At 44.4% G+C, this 16632-nt stretch overlaps 1 protein-coding gene across 5 annotated transcripts in view; it reads left to right on the top strand.

Annotated features, from left to right (window-relative positions):
- Positions 1 to 16632, top strand: part of smurf1 (SMAD specific E3 ubiquitin protein ligase 1) — a 36652-nt gene that overhangs the window by 8410 nt on the left and 11610 nt on the right. For all 5 annotated transcript variants that reach the window (XM_064322558.1, XM_064322557.1, XM_064322561.1 and 2 more), the window contains exons 2-4: positions 14992 to 15030; positions 15939 to 16047; positions 16159 to 16292. In XM_064322558.1, coding sequence (XP_064178628.1) covers positions 14992 to 15030; positions 15939 to 16047; positions 16159 to 16292 — 282 coding nt within the window. The remainder of the gene's footprint in view (positions 1 to 14991; positions 15031 to 15938; positions 16048 to 16158; positions 16293 to 16632) is intronic.

A 16632-nucleotide genomic window follows, 5' to 3' on the forward strand; every position in this document is an offset into this window, starting at 1 on the left:
TCTTTGATAAGGAAGTAAACAAATGCTGACGTGGTCGGTGAACGAACAAGGTTCCTTTGTGGTAGGCCTCCTGCCATGTGTTTAGTGAAGACACGAGCAGGCCATTAAAAACCTGGTCAACCTATTCCAGATGTCTTTAAAAGGAGCCACAAGAGACCTGGACAAGCTGTGCATTAATTACTCTTACTGTCATAAAAATTCATCTTCATAGTGGATTGCTCTGCTCTAATTGCGAGAATTGAATGGGGTATGAAAATTTCATTTTGTTAAGATTTTTTTCCAGTTTTCAGGTTTAAGGAAAATAAGATAATGAATTAATCATGAGTAATTTTCTCCATTTAATGTACTAGGCCTATATATAGCTTATCAGAATAACTTTTATGAGGTACCATTACCACGGGCAGCACCTCGTTTAATTTCACACATCTCAGTTTGCTGTCAGTGTTGATGTCATATTTTGTCAGCGCAACTTGTCATTCTTAATTCAGGTCTCCCACTACCCATCAAAATGCCATTAATGTTTTGCCTGGATTGCCTGGGTCTTGAAAAAAATCTGTGTCAACGCAGCAGCCATACCAGCTCTAAGAGCCAGTAATTCCCAAAGAGTTGTGCACCTTTCAGCAAATACGCAATGGGCCGAGATTTCACATTTTTTACTTCGGGAACAATCCCCTGCCACCTGACGCAGGAACACCGAAGCAGACAGGATGCCAGTCAGTGCGTTCTCTATCATTGCCAGTGACACATGGCTTGTGCAAATAGTTTGTTCAACGGCTTTCAAGAAAAATAGGGTTTAATGGCATTTCAGTAAGAACATTAGTCCCTAGTGTTTCAAGCCAGCATGTGGCAGTTGATATAGCCAAACAAACATGATTTTTAAAAAACGTTTTCTTCCATCATGGAACAGTCAGTAAAATACAATCAAATCACATGACTGGCTTTACTTTTATTTAGCTCTTTCTTACAGAATTGATCTTTGGAAAGAAACTTCCAATTTTTTAATGGAACTGATTGTGTCTGTAACAGAATGGGATACTTGAAAATGTTTTCATGGCTGTTTGGCTGGTAATTTATTTTTTATTTATGGAGACTTAATTGAGGGAGCTCTATTATATTAAAATATGGGGGAGTGGATTTACAGTTTTCTATACTATGCTGGAAGCACAAAATTAATTGACAGTAGTTTACATGGTCTGTGTCTCTGCATGGTGGGTAATCTCTGCCACCCAGATGTAATTCTGAAGTTGTTTCATGAAATCTTGTTATTGTCTTCGGTATTTTTAAAATATTTTGTGAGTGGCTAACAATTTGACTGCTGTGGGAAGTGTTCCATTGCTACTAATCATGTGAGATGGAGCTTGGAAATATTCACCCAAGAGATGGCAACTGCGCTAATTTACATTGATTTTATACCCATTAAATACTCTTTTATTAGAGTTGCTTGTTTAATTGACATTTAAACCTGAAAGTATGTCTCTGTGCTAGTATCAACAATACATTCTAATGTTAGTAGTTGGGGGGGGGGGGGGGTGGTAAGTCATTTGGAATGCAGAAGACTCCCCAAGTTGAGCCTTTTTGAATTCTGGAGTGATCAGATTCTCTTGGGTTACTTTCATCATTGTGCCCTTATACGTTGTAAGTCACAGAAAGATTTCAGACATTGTAGGAGGGCACAAGCAGTGCTGGGGTCCCTTTTCAATCATGTTATTTAGCTTTTGCACTCACAAGATGGCACGTCTGTTCTGTGTCTCATAACATTCCTGTCTGCACTGTGCTGTTGAACAGTATTGGCTGTCTTTCACAGACACAGCCTGTGGCAACAGGATTACAGGAAGGAGACACAGAGGAAACCCCCCCCCCCCCCCACACACACACACACTCTGGCAAGTAGCTTGTGGGTTTGTCTCACACTCCTGGCCCATTCCACTCGTGTGGCTGAGTTTTTCCTCCCAGATGACTATTGATGAGATGAGGGCTTCTGGGTCATGTGACTTAAAGTTGGTTGTGATGATCAAGGCCCTCCAGGATGAAGGTCACCTAGGCACAGGTACCCTGATTCCCCTTTCAGCAGGACACTGCCGTGATGGATTGATGTGATTTCAGTTCATTTGTCGAATGGCGGTGAAAAATGTGTGCTTGGTCACATGGAGAAAGTGTCGCTGCAGTCTGTTAAGACTGGAGACGCTCATAAATCATTGAAATACCTTGTTGTACTCCAGTCACCCCGTGACATAAGCTTGGCGATTCACGCTTGCTGCTGCAGCGTTAGCTGAACTTCTGACGATCACTTGAGCAACATCTTCTGACCTTGTCCTGGGCCAGCAAGAACATCCGAAAGGCTGAGCACACCAGGAAGTGTCACTGAAGTGAGGATTACAAACTGGCACGGCTCAGTTAGCAGCTCACATTCCTCACGTTTGTGTGTGTGTATGTACCTCTGTGTGTGTGAATGCCAGAGGTGTAGCAGTATTTCCTTAACGTTCTCTGCATCCCTTGAAGAGCATCTGTAACCTTGCTGTCCTTTGCTCAGAACTCCACTGCACATTAGATTCTTACATTATTTAGCTCCTGTGTACTTCAGAGTCCCTCTTTCTTCTAATAGTAACAGGGTCTGAGCACTGGCCCAGTAGGCCCTGGGTCTAGGGCAGTGTTTTGCTTGCCAAACCGTCATGGGCCATTAAAGTCAGTATTTTACTGGCTTGATGGTGCTGCTGTGAAACTAAGCCAGTTTGTCTCCCTGTGCCAAAGCATGCAGGAATGAACGCAAATGTTCTCTCTCTCTCTGTGAAGCGTTTGTTTAGTTCAGTTGAATGGAACTGTATAAGAACATGTAAAATTCATGATAGACATCTCAAGCATCACATTAGCTTCCTTAAAACACCCGCAGCTCTGGTAGCAAGCTACGATATTAACAAGAATGCTACATTAGATGGAAAACATTATTAGACCTTCTTGCTTTTCAATGGACATATGTAAATAAATACATTTGGGTAATAAATTGTTAATATTCTTGCTTTCTTACAAAATAAATATCAGACTCACTTGTCAGAAGATACTTTAAATTCTGCAGCCTGGTCAAGAACTCCAGTTCTTGTAAAAGTTTGCAAGACACACAAGAGGCTGGGCGAGAGCTTTTCATTTGTGGGCCAGTAAGCTTTCCATTTCATGCCCTGCTTAAGAATGTAAATGTGCATGATCCAGCGGTCAACCTATATTTCTGTAGTCTTTCATTGCAGCGGTCAGAGTTTTGGGTACACGGTGGAAGCCAGGGCTTTTTCCACTTCGAACAGATTGATGCATGCTGCCATGGAGATTATTGGTTGAAATGATTACATTTAGCTTTGGTCGCATGGCTGTATGTCAGGCCTGAGTAGTCTGTGCTGGCATATTTGAAGATGCTTGTGCCCTGCTGTAAATGTATCCACACTGTAAGGCTCAACATTAGACAGGCCTACAGTGCGCTACACCTGCACAACCCCTCTTGTTAATAAACATGCCTCTGCCTGTTTAGGCTAGGCTCTGTAGTGCTAAATGTTTATGGCTATCAATGAAAGATAAATCTTGCATTCTGAATTCAATTAATCAGAAGATTATGTGCCCTTTAAGTTTGAAGCAACTGCTTCTTGACTTCAGTAGGCAGTCATATTACATGTGTAGCTCTTACCAGTGGATGTGGCTGGTGAGGGTCTGATATTTACACCCCCCAAATACCAAATGCAGGCAAAAATGGTCTTTGGTGAATTAATAAATTGTGGCCATCTGCCAGGTTGGCTCGTAATGTTTTCTGAAACTGTAACTTAACATTTGGCTTAAACTACATTGTTACATTTTACATGTTAACCAGCCCTTTTCAGGTAAGCCAAAAAGTTCATTTAGGACCCTCTGGCCTGTTTTACTTTCAGACCCAGTGTACAATGTCTGCTGTGATTTTGGTGTTGAAATCTCAAAGCTGTCGACCTCGGAGCTGTTTGTAATGATGAGTGCTTTAAAGTGTCATTGATGGAAAGTGCAGAAGTGAGCTGGAGAAATGTGGTTTTGACCGTAGACGGCCTTGTGCAGACAATGTTTCTGAGCTCATCATGTGATATAGTTCTCTGTAAACAAAGGAGGGTTCGCATCCAGTACCGCAGCAGGACACATCGTCCAGCTGATACAAACAAGAGCTACTCTGTCGCCACTCATCAGGGTGTGTCTTCCAGAACCACTCCTATTGGCCTGTTTGAATGGTGCCTTTTGTCATGTTGTTGTCTAATATTTAGAATTGGGGTAGGTTAGGAGGACTAGAACATTTTTTTCCGCCATCATTTTTCTTTCCATCATGGGTCACGGTATATTGATAATGAAGGAGATTTAGTCTGCCGCTGTGCCCCAAACATTCACTTTGTTGAAAGTTGTGGTGATTATTTGGAATACCCACTTCTGTTGGCAGAGGATGAAACTTTGAGAAAGGGAGAAAAGTTCAAATCATTGAGGTCATTACCTTAAGAACAATGTGTTTCTTCTAGGTTTGGTATTGTAGTTAAAATATTATAGTCACCAGCTGCTGTAGTCTTTCCATTTAAAATGCTGTACTGTCAGTCCATTTACTCAATCATTATCCGTGGAATTTTGAGTATTTTTATGGTGTTTTTTTGTTCTGGCTAACGTGTGGCTAAAGTGGGATGATTCATAATTCATGAAATATTTATCAAGCATCTCAAATGCCATCCCACTCCCGAATACATGCTATAAAAATATGTAAATAGTTTGAAGAATTTTTGAATTTACACATTTTATTGCGTAGCAGATTTCTGTTCAGCCTGAAGTCTGATGGCCTAAATTCTGTTGGGCTAAAGTCATCAACTGGAGTCTCTGGTTATCAACTCCACCCTCCCCTCTGTGTCATGTTGTCCGCACTGGAATGCACTTTTTACACAACGTTCACAAAAGCCTGTCGACAGGCACTAGCGTATTTTATTCATTGTTCGGTAAATTCTATAGCCCTTAATGTACTGCCTGAGTAGCCTGATGCCACCACTGTAGTCTCAATAACATGCGACTCCTCGTTTGATAAAGATCTGGTGTTGCAAGTAAAGCTGGTATCTTACCTAAATCTGCGCTTGTGATTAATACCCAGCCCGCCTGATGCAGGATGTGGCGTAATGCTAGCGCTTGACTAATGCATTACAGTGGCGTGTGCTCACAGCGCGGTTCAAAGGATGCGCTCTGTTTCATGCGGTCTGCCGATCGCGCATCTCCTCTCAGAAATGCAGTTAGAGCAGGCACTTCCTCGTAATTCTCCTGATGCGGGGTCTGAGATGCGGGTGACTCAGTGTTTGCCTCCCCGCTCTGCGGCGGGAGCGGGCCGAGCGCTCTTCCCTCGGGGGAACGCGGCGGGCCCGGCCTCCGTCCGGATGCCTGTTTACTGACCTCCCGAGCCGCCGGCCCGAGGGAACGTGGCATCCGGCCGTCCGCGCGTTTCTCGCCGCCGTCGTAAAAGGGCTTCCCGTCTGACGACGCTCATAATTCACCGCCGGGCCTTCAAATGTTTTTTTTCTTTCTCCAGTTTTGTTTTAACCTTTCAAAAACAGCATGTGTCCTGTGCAACCAAACATTCCCTTGGGTTTAATACATCCGCCTCGGGACACTAATATTAGCAGGGATTACGGAGGACAGGGAAGCTCATGAATGTTTCATTTGTACCGCGAGTCCCTGCATCTGAAGTTTCGCGGCTTCGCTGCGGCACTCGAGCTGTGGCGCTCGAGCTGACCTCGGTGTCTACGGTAACGAAGATGGCGCTGCGCGTCTCCGGAGCCGTCGGCCCTGCTGCCGTAACTCGACCCTCGGCGCTTCTCACGGAAACGCTTCCTTATCTCACCCGACTCAGCCCTGCCCGCGGGGCCAGCACTGCCGCCCGTCAGCCTGCTCCCAGATCACATCTACGATAGCAGACCCTAAATAATGCAAGCCCCGCCGGCGGTCCCCACAGGTGAGGCCGGATACCTGTGTTCGATTAGGCTTGAATTAAATGAGTAATGGAAGGATTCTGCTGTGGCTCCGCAGGAGTGTTAACTCCTCCCCATGCTTCCCTTTTCCAGCACTGGTCATCTTATCTAGTTATTAATGTTAACTTAAGTGCGTACGGAAATTCAGCCTTAAAGCAGTAGCAAATGTGCCCTTTTAAGAGTGGCTTAGCTCTGAGAACATGTGTATTATCTATATTTTATATGGGGTGGCATGGTGTTGCAGTCGGTAGCACTGTCAGCTCACAGCAAGAATGCCCTTGATTTGAATTTTGTGGAGTTTGCATGTTCTTCCTGTGTTCGCGTGGGTTGCCTCCGGGTAACTGGCCAACATAAGCAGGTATGGATAATGGATACAAAAAGCCTCATAGAAATTTAGATAATGGATATAAAAAGCCTCATAGAAATGTATGCTTTTAGCTTATGTTTATACTTCATCAGTGTCTCACTGATTGAAATTCTCAACACAGCACAGACTGGAGGTTTGTTCTTCAGAAGGCACAGGCGGCACCGGGCATGGTGGTCATATGGGCAAAAATGTGACTCGCTTAAAAAGTCAAGCTGGCATTACACAGCACTTCTGCCCAGTCTCCACTCATCCATCTGCTCTGTTAAAGAAAATGACAAACTGCTTCTGTTTTTGGCTGACCCAAGGGATGAATCTCATTTGGTTTAAATGTCTAGCCTAAACCATGCTTCATTAGCATGCCTAGCCTAAGCAAGGTTTAGCCTCATTGGTTGAATATATGAACCTCCTCTTGCTACTGTCTTGCAATAAACCATGTGGGGAAGGTCAGCTGAGCAGAAGGGATATTAGAACCTCCTGAAGGTACAGATTTATGAGTTCTCTGGTACAGAGGATCGCAGTGTACATTATTGAAAGAGAGAGAGAGAGAGTGTAGTGAATTGAATTGAAAAGGGTGGATGAACTCAGTGACTGAATGGCTGCATGTCAGTCACTCACATTTAGCTTTTTGTAGTGCTCTTTACAAAGGAATTGTCATAGAACACTACACTGTATTCATGATGATTAATGCAAGTTGTAGCAGGTCTCTTAAAGGAACCGCAGTGTCACTGTTGCAACAGACAGGAAATGGGAAGCATTAGCAGACCTGCCAACCTGCACGCATTTTGTGTACCAACCACGCAATTCTTGGTCAAAATACGCAGGTACGAAATGCCAGGTGAAACTACGCAACAACAAAAAAATATATTATTGTAATTAAATTACGGAAAACAATCAATTAATACAAAACAATACCGTACATTTATTCGGTATTTAAACTACATCCATCCGATTGAACCAGATGCTACGACCTTGTGCTTGTGGTTCTGTAACCCCTCCCTGACCCACTCAACATGATACGCAGCGGTACTTTATTATCCACCGAGGCGTAACGCTGCATTGCTGAGGTAAAATGGGAAGTGGGGAGTAATAATCAAGCACAACCGTAATGTTAACATGTAAGACGTTAAAACGTGTTCGGTAACTACGAGATGATGCATTTCAAGGGGTATATCCTAATGAGATAAATTTGTGTATATAGTTAGGCGTAGTAGTAGCTCGCATACGACTTAGCCTCGTTACGAGACGTGTGAATAACTGATGGAGTAATTTAGCTGCAGTAACTCAAACGCTACGGAGACCCCCTGTTCAAACTTTGAATCGCGCACGCTCTGTTGAGCAAAGTGACCATTGCAGAGTGACCATTGACCATTTCATTAATCATGAAAAAAATTGTTTTAAGCAGGTGTACTCAAACTTTTGACTTGCAAGTATATCATAATATAACCCAGTGCAGTGTAAGTGATATTTTAGAATCAGGTCAAATTATACAATTTTGCCTGATCACTTCAACAGTCAAATCTAGAATTATGAAGAAAGGCTTATGTGTGCGTGTGTGTGTGCAAAGCGAAGTGGTGCGAAAGCATGTGAACTAAGCGTTACAGTGACTATTGTGGTACTCAAAATATTTTCCTAAGGTTGGCAGGTCTGCATTAGCAATTTAACTGAAGAGATTCAACCTCAGCGTAAAATAATTGTGTACAGTGTAGATCCTCACGCATAAGAAGGTGCTGGAATGTCACTTTTGGACCATTTTGGTGCCGAGCCAGTGCCAGTGATACCAGTAATCTGGCCCAGTTTGCCAGCATGGCGCAGTCACGATCACTCTATTTCTGTGAAGCAGCCCAGTGTGCGGAACAGTCCATCACTGACAAATGATGCTTCTGGTAATTAAAGTAAATGAGTCGCTAAAATTGCTCTCGGTTATTAACACATGAATCCATGATCACAGATACTAATGCTGCATATGCTTGCCAAAATTATCTGAGCTCCTTAGATGGCCTGAAGCTTGTTATTCTTACATTGGCCTTACAGCCTTACATTTGGTTTACTGTTTTATTGCAAAGGGCTCTAGTACATGTTATAATCATTTTATATTAATAACTCTTTTCATAGAGCACTTTTCCTGCAAAAAGCACAAAGCGCTTTACAAAAAGAAAAAATGAAGTACAGTAGTAAAAACTACAATAATAATAATAATAATAATAATAATAATGATAGTGGTAGAACTTATACTGTGGTAGAACTGGAGTGGGAATGCATATCTGTGTGTCTAATCCAAACAGAAGGAAAGGGTTTAAGCAGAGGCTGATGGCTGATTTGTGGTATTACTAGTGGCAGCTGATGATGATTGTGTGGCACCAGACTGTTTGGCCTTCAGTCAGAAGACTCCGAGTGCATAGGCTGGATTGTGTGCAAAGCCCCTGCAGCCCCAGGGATGAGTGGAGAACAAACAAGGCCAAACTTCTGCTTTGTGCGTCTTGTCTGTGTCTGGGACCGGTGGCTCTGTCTGTGCTTGGCCTGCGTTTCACCCCCGAGATTACTGCACTTTTAAACTGAGCAGGAAAGCTAACATTTTTAACTCCCGCAACGTCTCTTTTTAATAGCTTACCTGGCCCTTTGAGAAAGGAGTGAGACAAGACTGTGGATTCATGGGCTTACAAATTGGGCAAATGAGTGTTGAATGGTCTCCCCCCCCCCATGCCACTGTGGGATTTGAAATGTATTGAAGAATAACTAGGCCCAGTACAGTAAAACAATTTGCATTCGGAACCTTGCACTACTGCTGAGCGATGTACAAATCTGCATAGGTTTTCTGGGAAAAGATTGCTCTACCTTTCATTAACAATGAAATTATTATCAAAAGAGTAGCCGTTTTATTGAGTTGCTATAATTTTCCAGACAGGCATTCTGCTGTGCTCTGGAATAATTCACAGCTATCTGTTATTGCTCCTCAGAAGAAGCTTTGTGGCCTGGTTGTTGGTCAGGGCCTCCTTTTCCTGTGTGCTAAATGGAATTTTATGGATACTGCACATAATTATTGCAAATATGTAGAACTGTCAGCCCTAAAAACTAACTTTTTAACTTGGTAGCAATTACATCGCATTAATTGATCAGATGCTATTATCAAGAGTGACTTATATAGGCAAAACTAAAGTGCATTAACATTAGCAGTAGAACAACACTCCCAGAGCAGTGAGTGAAGAGGCAACATCACTAAAGCAATAATGCAAGCAATAAAGAAACTAAGAAGAACATAAAACCATAAAATAGGCTATAACCTGAAAACATAAAAATACCATAGCCTGAAATAGTGAAAAAGGAGAGTGCTTTGGGGTGGGGATGGACTGGCTAGCATGCAGCCAATGAAGTGAGCTGAGGAGTTGTGTGATGTAAGCACACTTGAGGAAACTGACGTTCTATGGCTTCATTCTGTATTAGCGGCAGGGCTGTAGTGGTGCAAGCTGAGTGACTTGCCAGTTGCCTGTTTTTGAGTGTTCAGTTTTCAGATTACTTGTACACATTTGTCCGAATCCGGTTTGTGGTCCCGACTGGACAGTATAATGATGGGTCTGAGTAAGTGATTGTACTGTAATAGAGCTTGGTTGAGATGGGGGGCATCTCAACCATCCCCCAGTCTGTGATATCTGTTCATTCGATCGCTATACCTCCCTGCCTCTGGACCGCCATTGGTCCCTACTGTCCCCCACCCCCTCCTCCCCCCTGGTCAGCATTTTGTCTCCACAGCTTCCCACCTTGTTTGCGATTAAGCTTCCAGATGTGCATGTTGTCTGCTGTTTCGGCTGATTATAAATCTGGCAACTGTAGAGAGACTGGCGAGAATGGAATTGCAATAGTCCAAGTGTGAGCGTAGCAGAACCTGAACTAAGAGCTGTGTAGAGCAGGTGGTGAGGAAGGGGCAGATTTTTTGGCTGTCCTATGCAAAGAATCTAGATGTCCATCTCCCTGGCGCTGCATGGAGAGAGAAGCTGAATCAGTTGTTTACACTGTTCATGCAGGAAGAGCTCTGACTAAGCTCTCCCACTGCAAGAGAGGAAAAGCAGAGTATTGTCAGCATTGAAAAATGTTATGAGACACCATGGGCGGAGATACAGGCCCGAGAGATTAGGTATAATGGGACAGGAGGAGGAACATTTTCGTTAATATTTTCAGTAGAGGGAGGCATGCAGCTTTTGGAAGGGGGACCTTTGAGTTTTTTTTGAAGTTGAAAGTACCAATAGGCTAAACTGCTGCTCCCAAATTCAAAACGTTTGGAATGCCAGCATAACATTATTTAAGTACATATGTCACTCTTGACATTGTGGTATTGTTGAAGACATGCATAAAGAAATTGTCAATTTGCATGACTTGTTTTGCATGACTGGCTTTGCACCCACCATAAAAAAATAACATTGGGGGAGATTTCCCACCCCCCCGAAGACCCCAAATTGAGAACTGTGGGAGAACTAATGGGTCTCCAACACTGTCTTTCATTCCTAAAAACTGTAACTATATCAGTTGCACCTGGGCAGTTACTTGAGGCTGTGCACATAGCCTACATATGCAGCCAAAACATTTGCAATTTTGAGCCCTGCCTGTGCACACTAGAACAAAAAGATTGGTCTTTACATAGTGCTTTCAAATATCTTTGGAGTAAAATAATACGGATGCAGTTGTAATGAAGCTGTAAGAAACACGGCAACATAGCATAAATTAAATATAGCATTCCGTTATACTTTAAGAATATCACTCACCCATTGTCTATAGTGTACAAAGTGACTGAACATGTCTTTGTGCAGTGTGAAATGGCAGTTATAGGAAATTACATTTCTCACATCGTTATTCTGCTTCTCTGAAAAAATGCACTTGGACTGACATTTAAAAAATGGAAATGTATTCCTCTAGGCTTCTATTGTCCGTGCAAACAATAACATTTAAAATGTATTTTACGCAACAGTCTAGAGTTGCATTCAGATTGTACATGCTAACCTCTGCATATTTTTCTTTGACTCAACATGGCTCTCCATTTAGCTCTGCTCATACTAATTAAAAATGCTCTGAAATTATTTTTGGAATGGAGACATGAATAATTCAGTAACTTGGGCAGCTAATAAATAGCGTGATTTAATTTTTCACAAGGGGAAGGTGCAGTTGCTTCAAGTCCTCAGTGAAAATGTGCAGGAAATGAGGAGCTAGTGGTGTCTCTTCAATTTGCACCTTCTCTTCCACTCTTATACATGAGTCAACTGTCTCTTAAGAGTGGAATTGTTTTTAATTCAGTATGCTGTGATGCAATTGCATTTTAAAGGCTGCGTCTGCGTCATTAGAATGTGGTCAAGATGATGGCTGTGGTTTCCTAAAAGGAGTGAGCACTTACTCCTTTGTAATCTCTCTATAACTGTGAGTCTAGGAGGTGAAGTTTTTACACTTCTTTATCCTCCTTATTGATAAGCAGAGTAAAATTATGCTTACATCACATTTGTGCGGTTTTGCATGATTCACTAAAGGCAGAAATGGGAACACGTTGAGAGAATCTCTGCAGGGCTAACCAAACAATGCAGCCGAAGATGAATAAGTCTATGGGGGAGATCATTTTGGTGATGTCACGGCTTCCCCGGCTCTGAGCTCCATTGTTGCGCGGGCGCGGCGGGGGAGACGACACTGCCAGCCGCGGAGTCGATGCGGCGTCCTCCCCCGCCGACGCCGACGTCACCAGGACTTGCTTCATTTGCGGCTCCTCGCCCAGGGAGCGCCGCTCCACATCCGCGCTCCCATTGGTCGCCGCGGCCCCTGAGCAGGGCCCTGCCTGACTGCCGGCTGTGAGGAAAGCCACGCCTCCGTAATTTACAGCTGGAATCCGTCATCTCCCGTTCGGCTCTTATTTCATTTGTGTTCTTTTTTTTATTGCCCTGTGTGCCGGCATGCGCAGAAACGTCCCAGGACTCCAGCGAGCGCTTGTCTGCGGCGTGGGTGTGTTCTGAGTGGCGCGAGCCCAGGGTTTGCCGTGCCGCTGAGCACGTTATGTCACAGAGAGTGAGCCGTTCGTGTGAAAAAGGGCAGTGCATCACATCGGATCGCTTCACTCCTCCCCCCCCCACCCTATTAATCAAGCGCAGCCGCGCCTCCGAATCGATTCACGCCCACGCCATGCGCCACTCTTAATTAGTGTGAAACCCTAACACCTGCGTACATTAATCGCGGTGTCTAAAGAAGAAGGCGGCGGTCTTACGTAACGGTGGAAGTCTGCGTTTTTCCCCCGTCTCGATTTCTGGAAGGCTGTTTCACACTTAAATCGCTGGTGTTCTCATTATACTCTGCGGATGTCAGCTTTAATTTGCTAGACTGGTGCGCGCGGTAGGTGGAGAGAACGTTCTGAATCTTATTGTTGCTGGGAGCTGCATCTGAGCGCTAATAAAAGACTGCGGTGAGGCGCTCCCTTTGATACCGCACTGGGGTTTCAGCTCATAATATTAGGCTTCTCTTCTCCAACAGCAGCAGATATAGCTGTTGTTTTGTTTCTGCAAGTCTCCGATATAATTCTACATGCAAGACTCCAAGGAAGAGCAAACGAGCAAGATAGATGAGCCCCTTGTTTTTGTGCCACGAATAAGATGCTGGAGAAGAGCAGAAGCCGTTTTTTCTGTGTGTTTTCTGTGGCCCAAAACGTGTGTCAGATAAAGACCCTTCAGACAGGGCTGCACCAAAACAGCCCTCTGGGTTTATTTTTGTGCTGCTTCAATCAATACCTTCTGCTCTGTGGTTTGCTGGCTTCAGCCATGAGATCAGCAGGTTTCGGCTGAGTCTGTTCACCACCAAGACCAGCCAATCCATTAAATGCCACTCTGGTACCATGGTACTAATCTTACTCTTTTTTTAAGCTTAGCATTTTCTGTTTCATTTGGATATTATTTGTTTTTGTAATTTTCAGTTTCACAATCAATTGCATTAGCAAGCAATTCACAAGCAATTAACAATGTGGTAGTGTGAGTGGTAGACATCATCTTTGCAGTTACCCATCAGTAACTCAGATCATTACTAGTGTTTTTATGTAGAATCACGCCAGTGGGTGCTGACTAAAAAAATCTGGGTGCTTTGACAGCCTTTCATTATTCCAACATCAGGTGTTGGCCGCTGCCTCACAGATTTGAAACGTTCTCCCTTGTTACTTGGGGCAGGTGTGATCAGGCAGTTCTCCTGCATACAGGAGCAAATGGTGTGATGAAAGAAACTGAGTTATGTTTCTGAGTGGCTGAATTGGTAGACGTGGCTGTCTCACACATGGGGGTCTCAGTCTGGGGGAACAGTTATGCTGGCCTTACACTAGCCGTTATTTTAAACAATTTCACAGTCTTGCAAGTTGAAGTAAAATCATGCCATTCTTCCCCCGGTTGGTGTGCACCCCTGTCGTGACACGCAATGAGATGGTCACAAACTCAGTCAGCGCTGTCTTAATACGGTCTTTTTCTGGTCTTGTTTCATTCCGACGAAACCAAACGTTTAGTGATGGCCAACATTGCAGCTTACAATTCTACACTCTCGTCTCGATAGCTAGTAGGTGCGCTGTCTTTGTCTGAAATCAGCACACCGGCAGTGACAAGGCTCCAGTAGAATATGTGGCGATGACGATGGAGAATGTGTCTTTTCGGCTGTTTTAGCACAGACCATTGCACACAGCCAAAAGATGTTGCTGCTGCCCCCGCTGCTCCACTGCCCGTTTGGTTTACACAGTGCCGTCTTCCTCTTTCTCTTCTTTGTGTGAGTTTCTGATTGGAAGAGGAGAGCTGAGACAAATAAAAAAAAATGTCCAAAAGAATCCTGTTGGAGTCTGTAATGTGTGAAGCTGAGGATTCCCAGTCAAAGAATCTTAAGATGTGCCCACAGACCCATGACAGATTGTTGTTAAATGTGAGAGTGTGTCTGACTTTAGTCGTCTGGAAGTCCTCTAATGTTATGGAGGCATTAGGCACACTTGGGTTTCACAGCCATGCCACCGCCCACGCCTGCAGACCTTCCCATGAGCCCTGTTTAAACCGTCCCTCTGTAGACCAGAGGGAAGGAGAAAAGTGCTTTGTGCTCTGTAGTCTTAGCTCTGACTCTCTGTGTGGTTTTGCCACTTTGAAACACAGAGAGCACTTCAGAGGAATTAAATTCCTAAGACTGACTGAAGGAAAGGAATTATACCGTCTGATTCAATATTATTTCATTATTGTTTATTTTGACCGCTGCAGCGTGGCTGTTTATTGCATTGTAGCCTACGCTGAATCACGGTCTTTCACCCAGTGATAATGCACCTGGATGTCGATGTAATAAGAAAAGTAACAGCAGGTTAGGGTTATCGAATAGGAGTAAGGAGATCTCAATATGTCTCACAGGCCAAATGAAAAACCCTATAAAAGCACAACAGATTGCAATTGCAGTGCTGTTAAAGAGTCCAAAGTACACACACTTTCATTAGCACTATAAACCAGGCTATTTTTATTGTATGGGCAGGAGCAGCCAAACATATTTCCACCCAGTGTAAACTTTGTCAGGCTTTTGAATGGGTAGGTGTGATTGAAAGCTATTGAAAGCTTATGAAAATCAACAAATATGTCATTTAAAAGTTGACTGGGGCAGTAACCATATCTCTCTGTTTCTCTTCAGTGTTATGTGCCAAGAATCTGGCAAAGAAGGACTTCTTCCGTAAGTATATCTTCCGAATTTCCTGTTATATTGGAGTCCCACTGTATGGATTTCAGAGCGGCTATTCATATCTGAGGTCACAAATGATGCAAATGTTTTTCCATATTTGTATGCAGATGTCCATAAAGACCCCCTCAGTTTTGCATGGATTCTGAAATGTAAAATTTCATGTGTTGACCTCCTGGATGAATTACAATAAATGCTACATTCCGAATTTGTAATGAATTTACTGAATGACCATTACCCACAAAAGTTGGTTGTTGCAAAACATTAAGAAATGCTAAATTGACGTGTTCTGGACTGGCATCTGAGTGTAATTCCATTCATAGCTTATGGCTAATGCCATGGAAAATCAGTGATTAGGAATAGCCACTGCGCGGCTCAGAGATAACTCACGGGCGGTGTCTGGCGGTAATGGAGGCGAGCTGGGTGATCCCAGCGAGGTGGGACCGTGTCAGCCGGCCTTATCGGTGTGCCGCCTCCTTATGAACGTCCTCGCTGTCAAGCAGCTGCGGGCCGCGCTGATGTACACCTGCAGGCCTCTGGAGCGCGGGCGGGGGAGAGCAGTGAGGGGAGCGGTGGCCCGGACGCCCGGACGCCATCCCTGCGCGACTAACCGCCCGCTCTTAGAGGCAGCTGTCAGGGCCTCCGGTGGATTAGCGTCACCACAGCTCCGCACGCGTGCGTTTCTCATCGCTCTCCGTCCCCGGTCCCGGTCCCTCAGCCAGTCCCGCGTCTCTCTGGGAAGGCTCGCTCTGGCCGCCCGCAGCCTTGACAGCGAGCCTCACACATAAAGGCGCTATTGAAATGTGGCGGCGTGTCGGTCCAGTCACTGTGAACAGCGGATGGTTTGTGAGGCCGCGTGTAGCTCGCTGTTTGACTCACGCTCGCGTGGTTCTCTCTCACAGGGCTCCCTGACCCTTTTGCCAAAGTAGTAGTGGACGGGTCTGGACAGTGCCATTCCACGGACACGGTCAAGAGCACATTGGACCCCAAGTGGAACCAGCATTATGACCTGTGAGTGAGCTTCCCGCACGACCTGCATGCCCACATCACTGTCACTGGTGTACACAGAGCAGGGGAAATGAAAGCGGGTCTTCCATTGAAACGTTGGTCTCCTTGTTCCAGATACATTGGGAAATCAGACTCTATAACCATCAGCATTTGGAATCACAAGAAGATCCACAAGAAGCAGGGGGCGGGGTTCCTGGGCTGCGTGCGACTCCTGTCCAACGGCATCAGCCGGCTGAAAGACACCGGCTGTGAGTACCGCCCGGCTGCTCGGCACCCAACCGCACGGGGTTCCTGTCTGAACTTAAACTTGATAACATGTTTACAAATGTGATGAGTTATTGAAGCACTGCACTGAATTCAACCTCCAATGAAATCTGTACAATGCTAGTTTTCAATGCACCCATTCTGACGTATCATTTGTAATAGATAGAAATGTGCACAGACACAGTATGTAAATATGCTTTGAGGGTCATGGGGCCTTTTGGGCCATGCTGTTGTAATTTTGTAGTGGTGAAACCAGACGGTGTGTTCTTACTTCCTGTTATCTCCATTTTCTTCTTCCTGAAGGAGCAAGCAAATCAGGACTTG

This window comes from Anguilla rostrata, chromosome 2 (genome assembly GCF_018555375.3).
Source record: "Anguilla rostrata isolate EN2019 chromosome 2, ASM1855537v3, whole genome shotgun sequence".
NCBI lineage: Eukaryota > Metazoa > Chordata > Actinopteri > Anguilliformes > Anguillidae > Anguilla > Anguilla rostrata.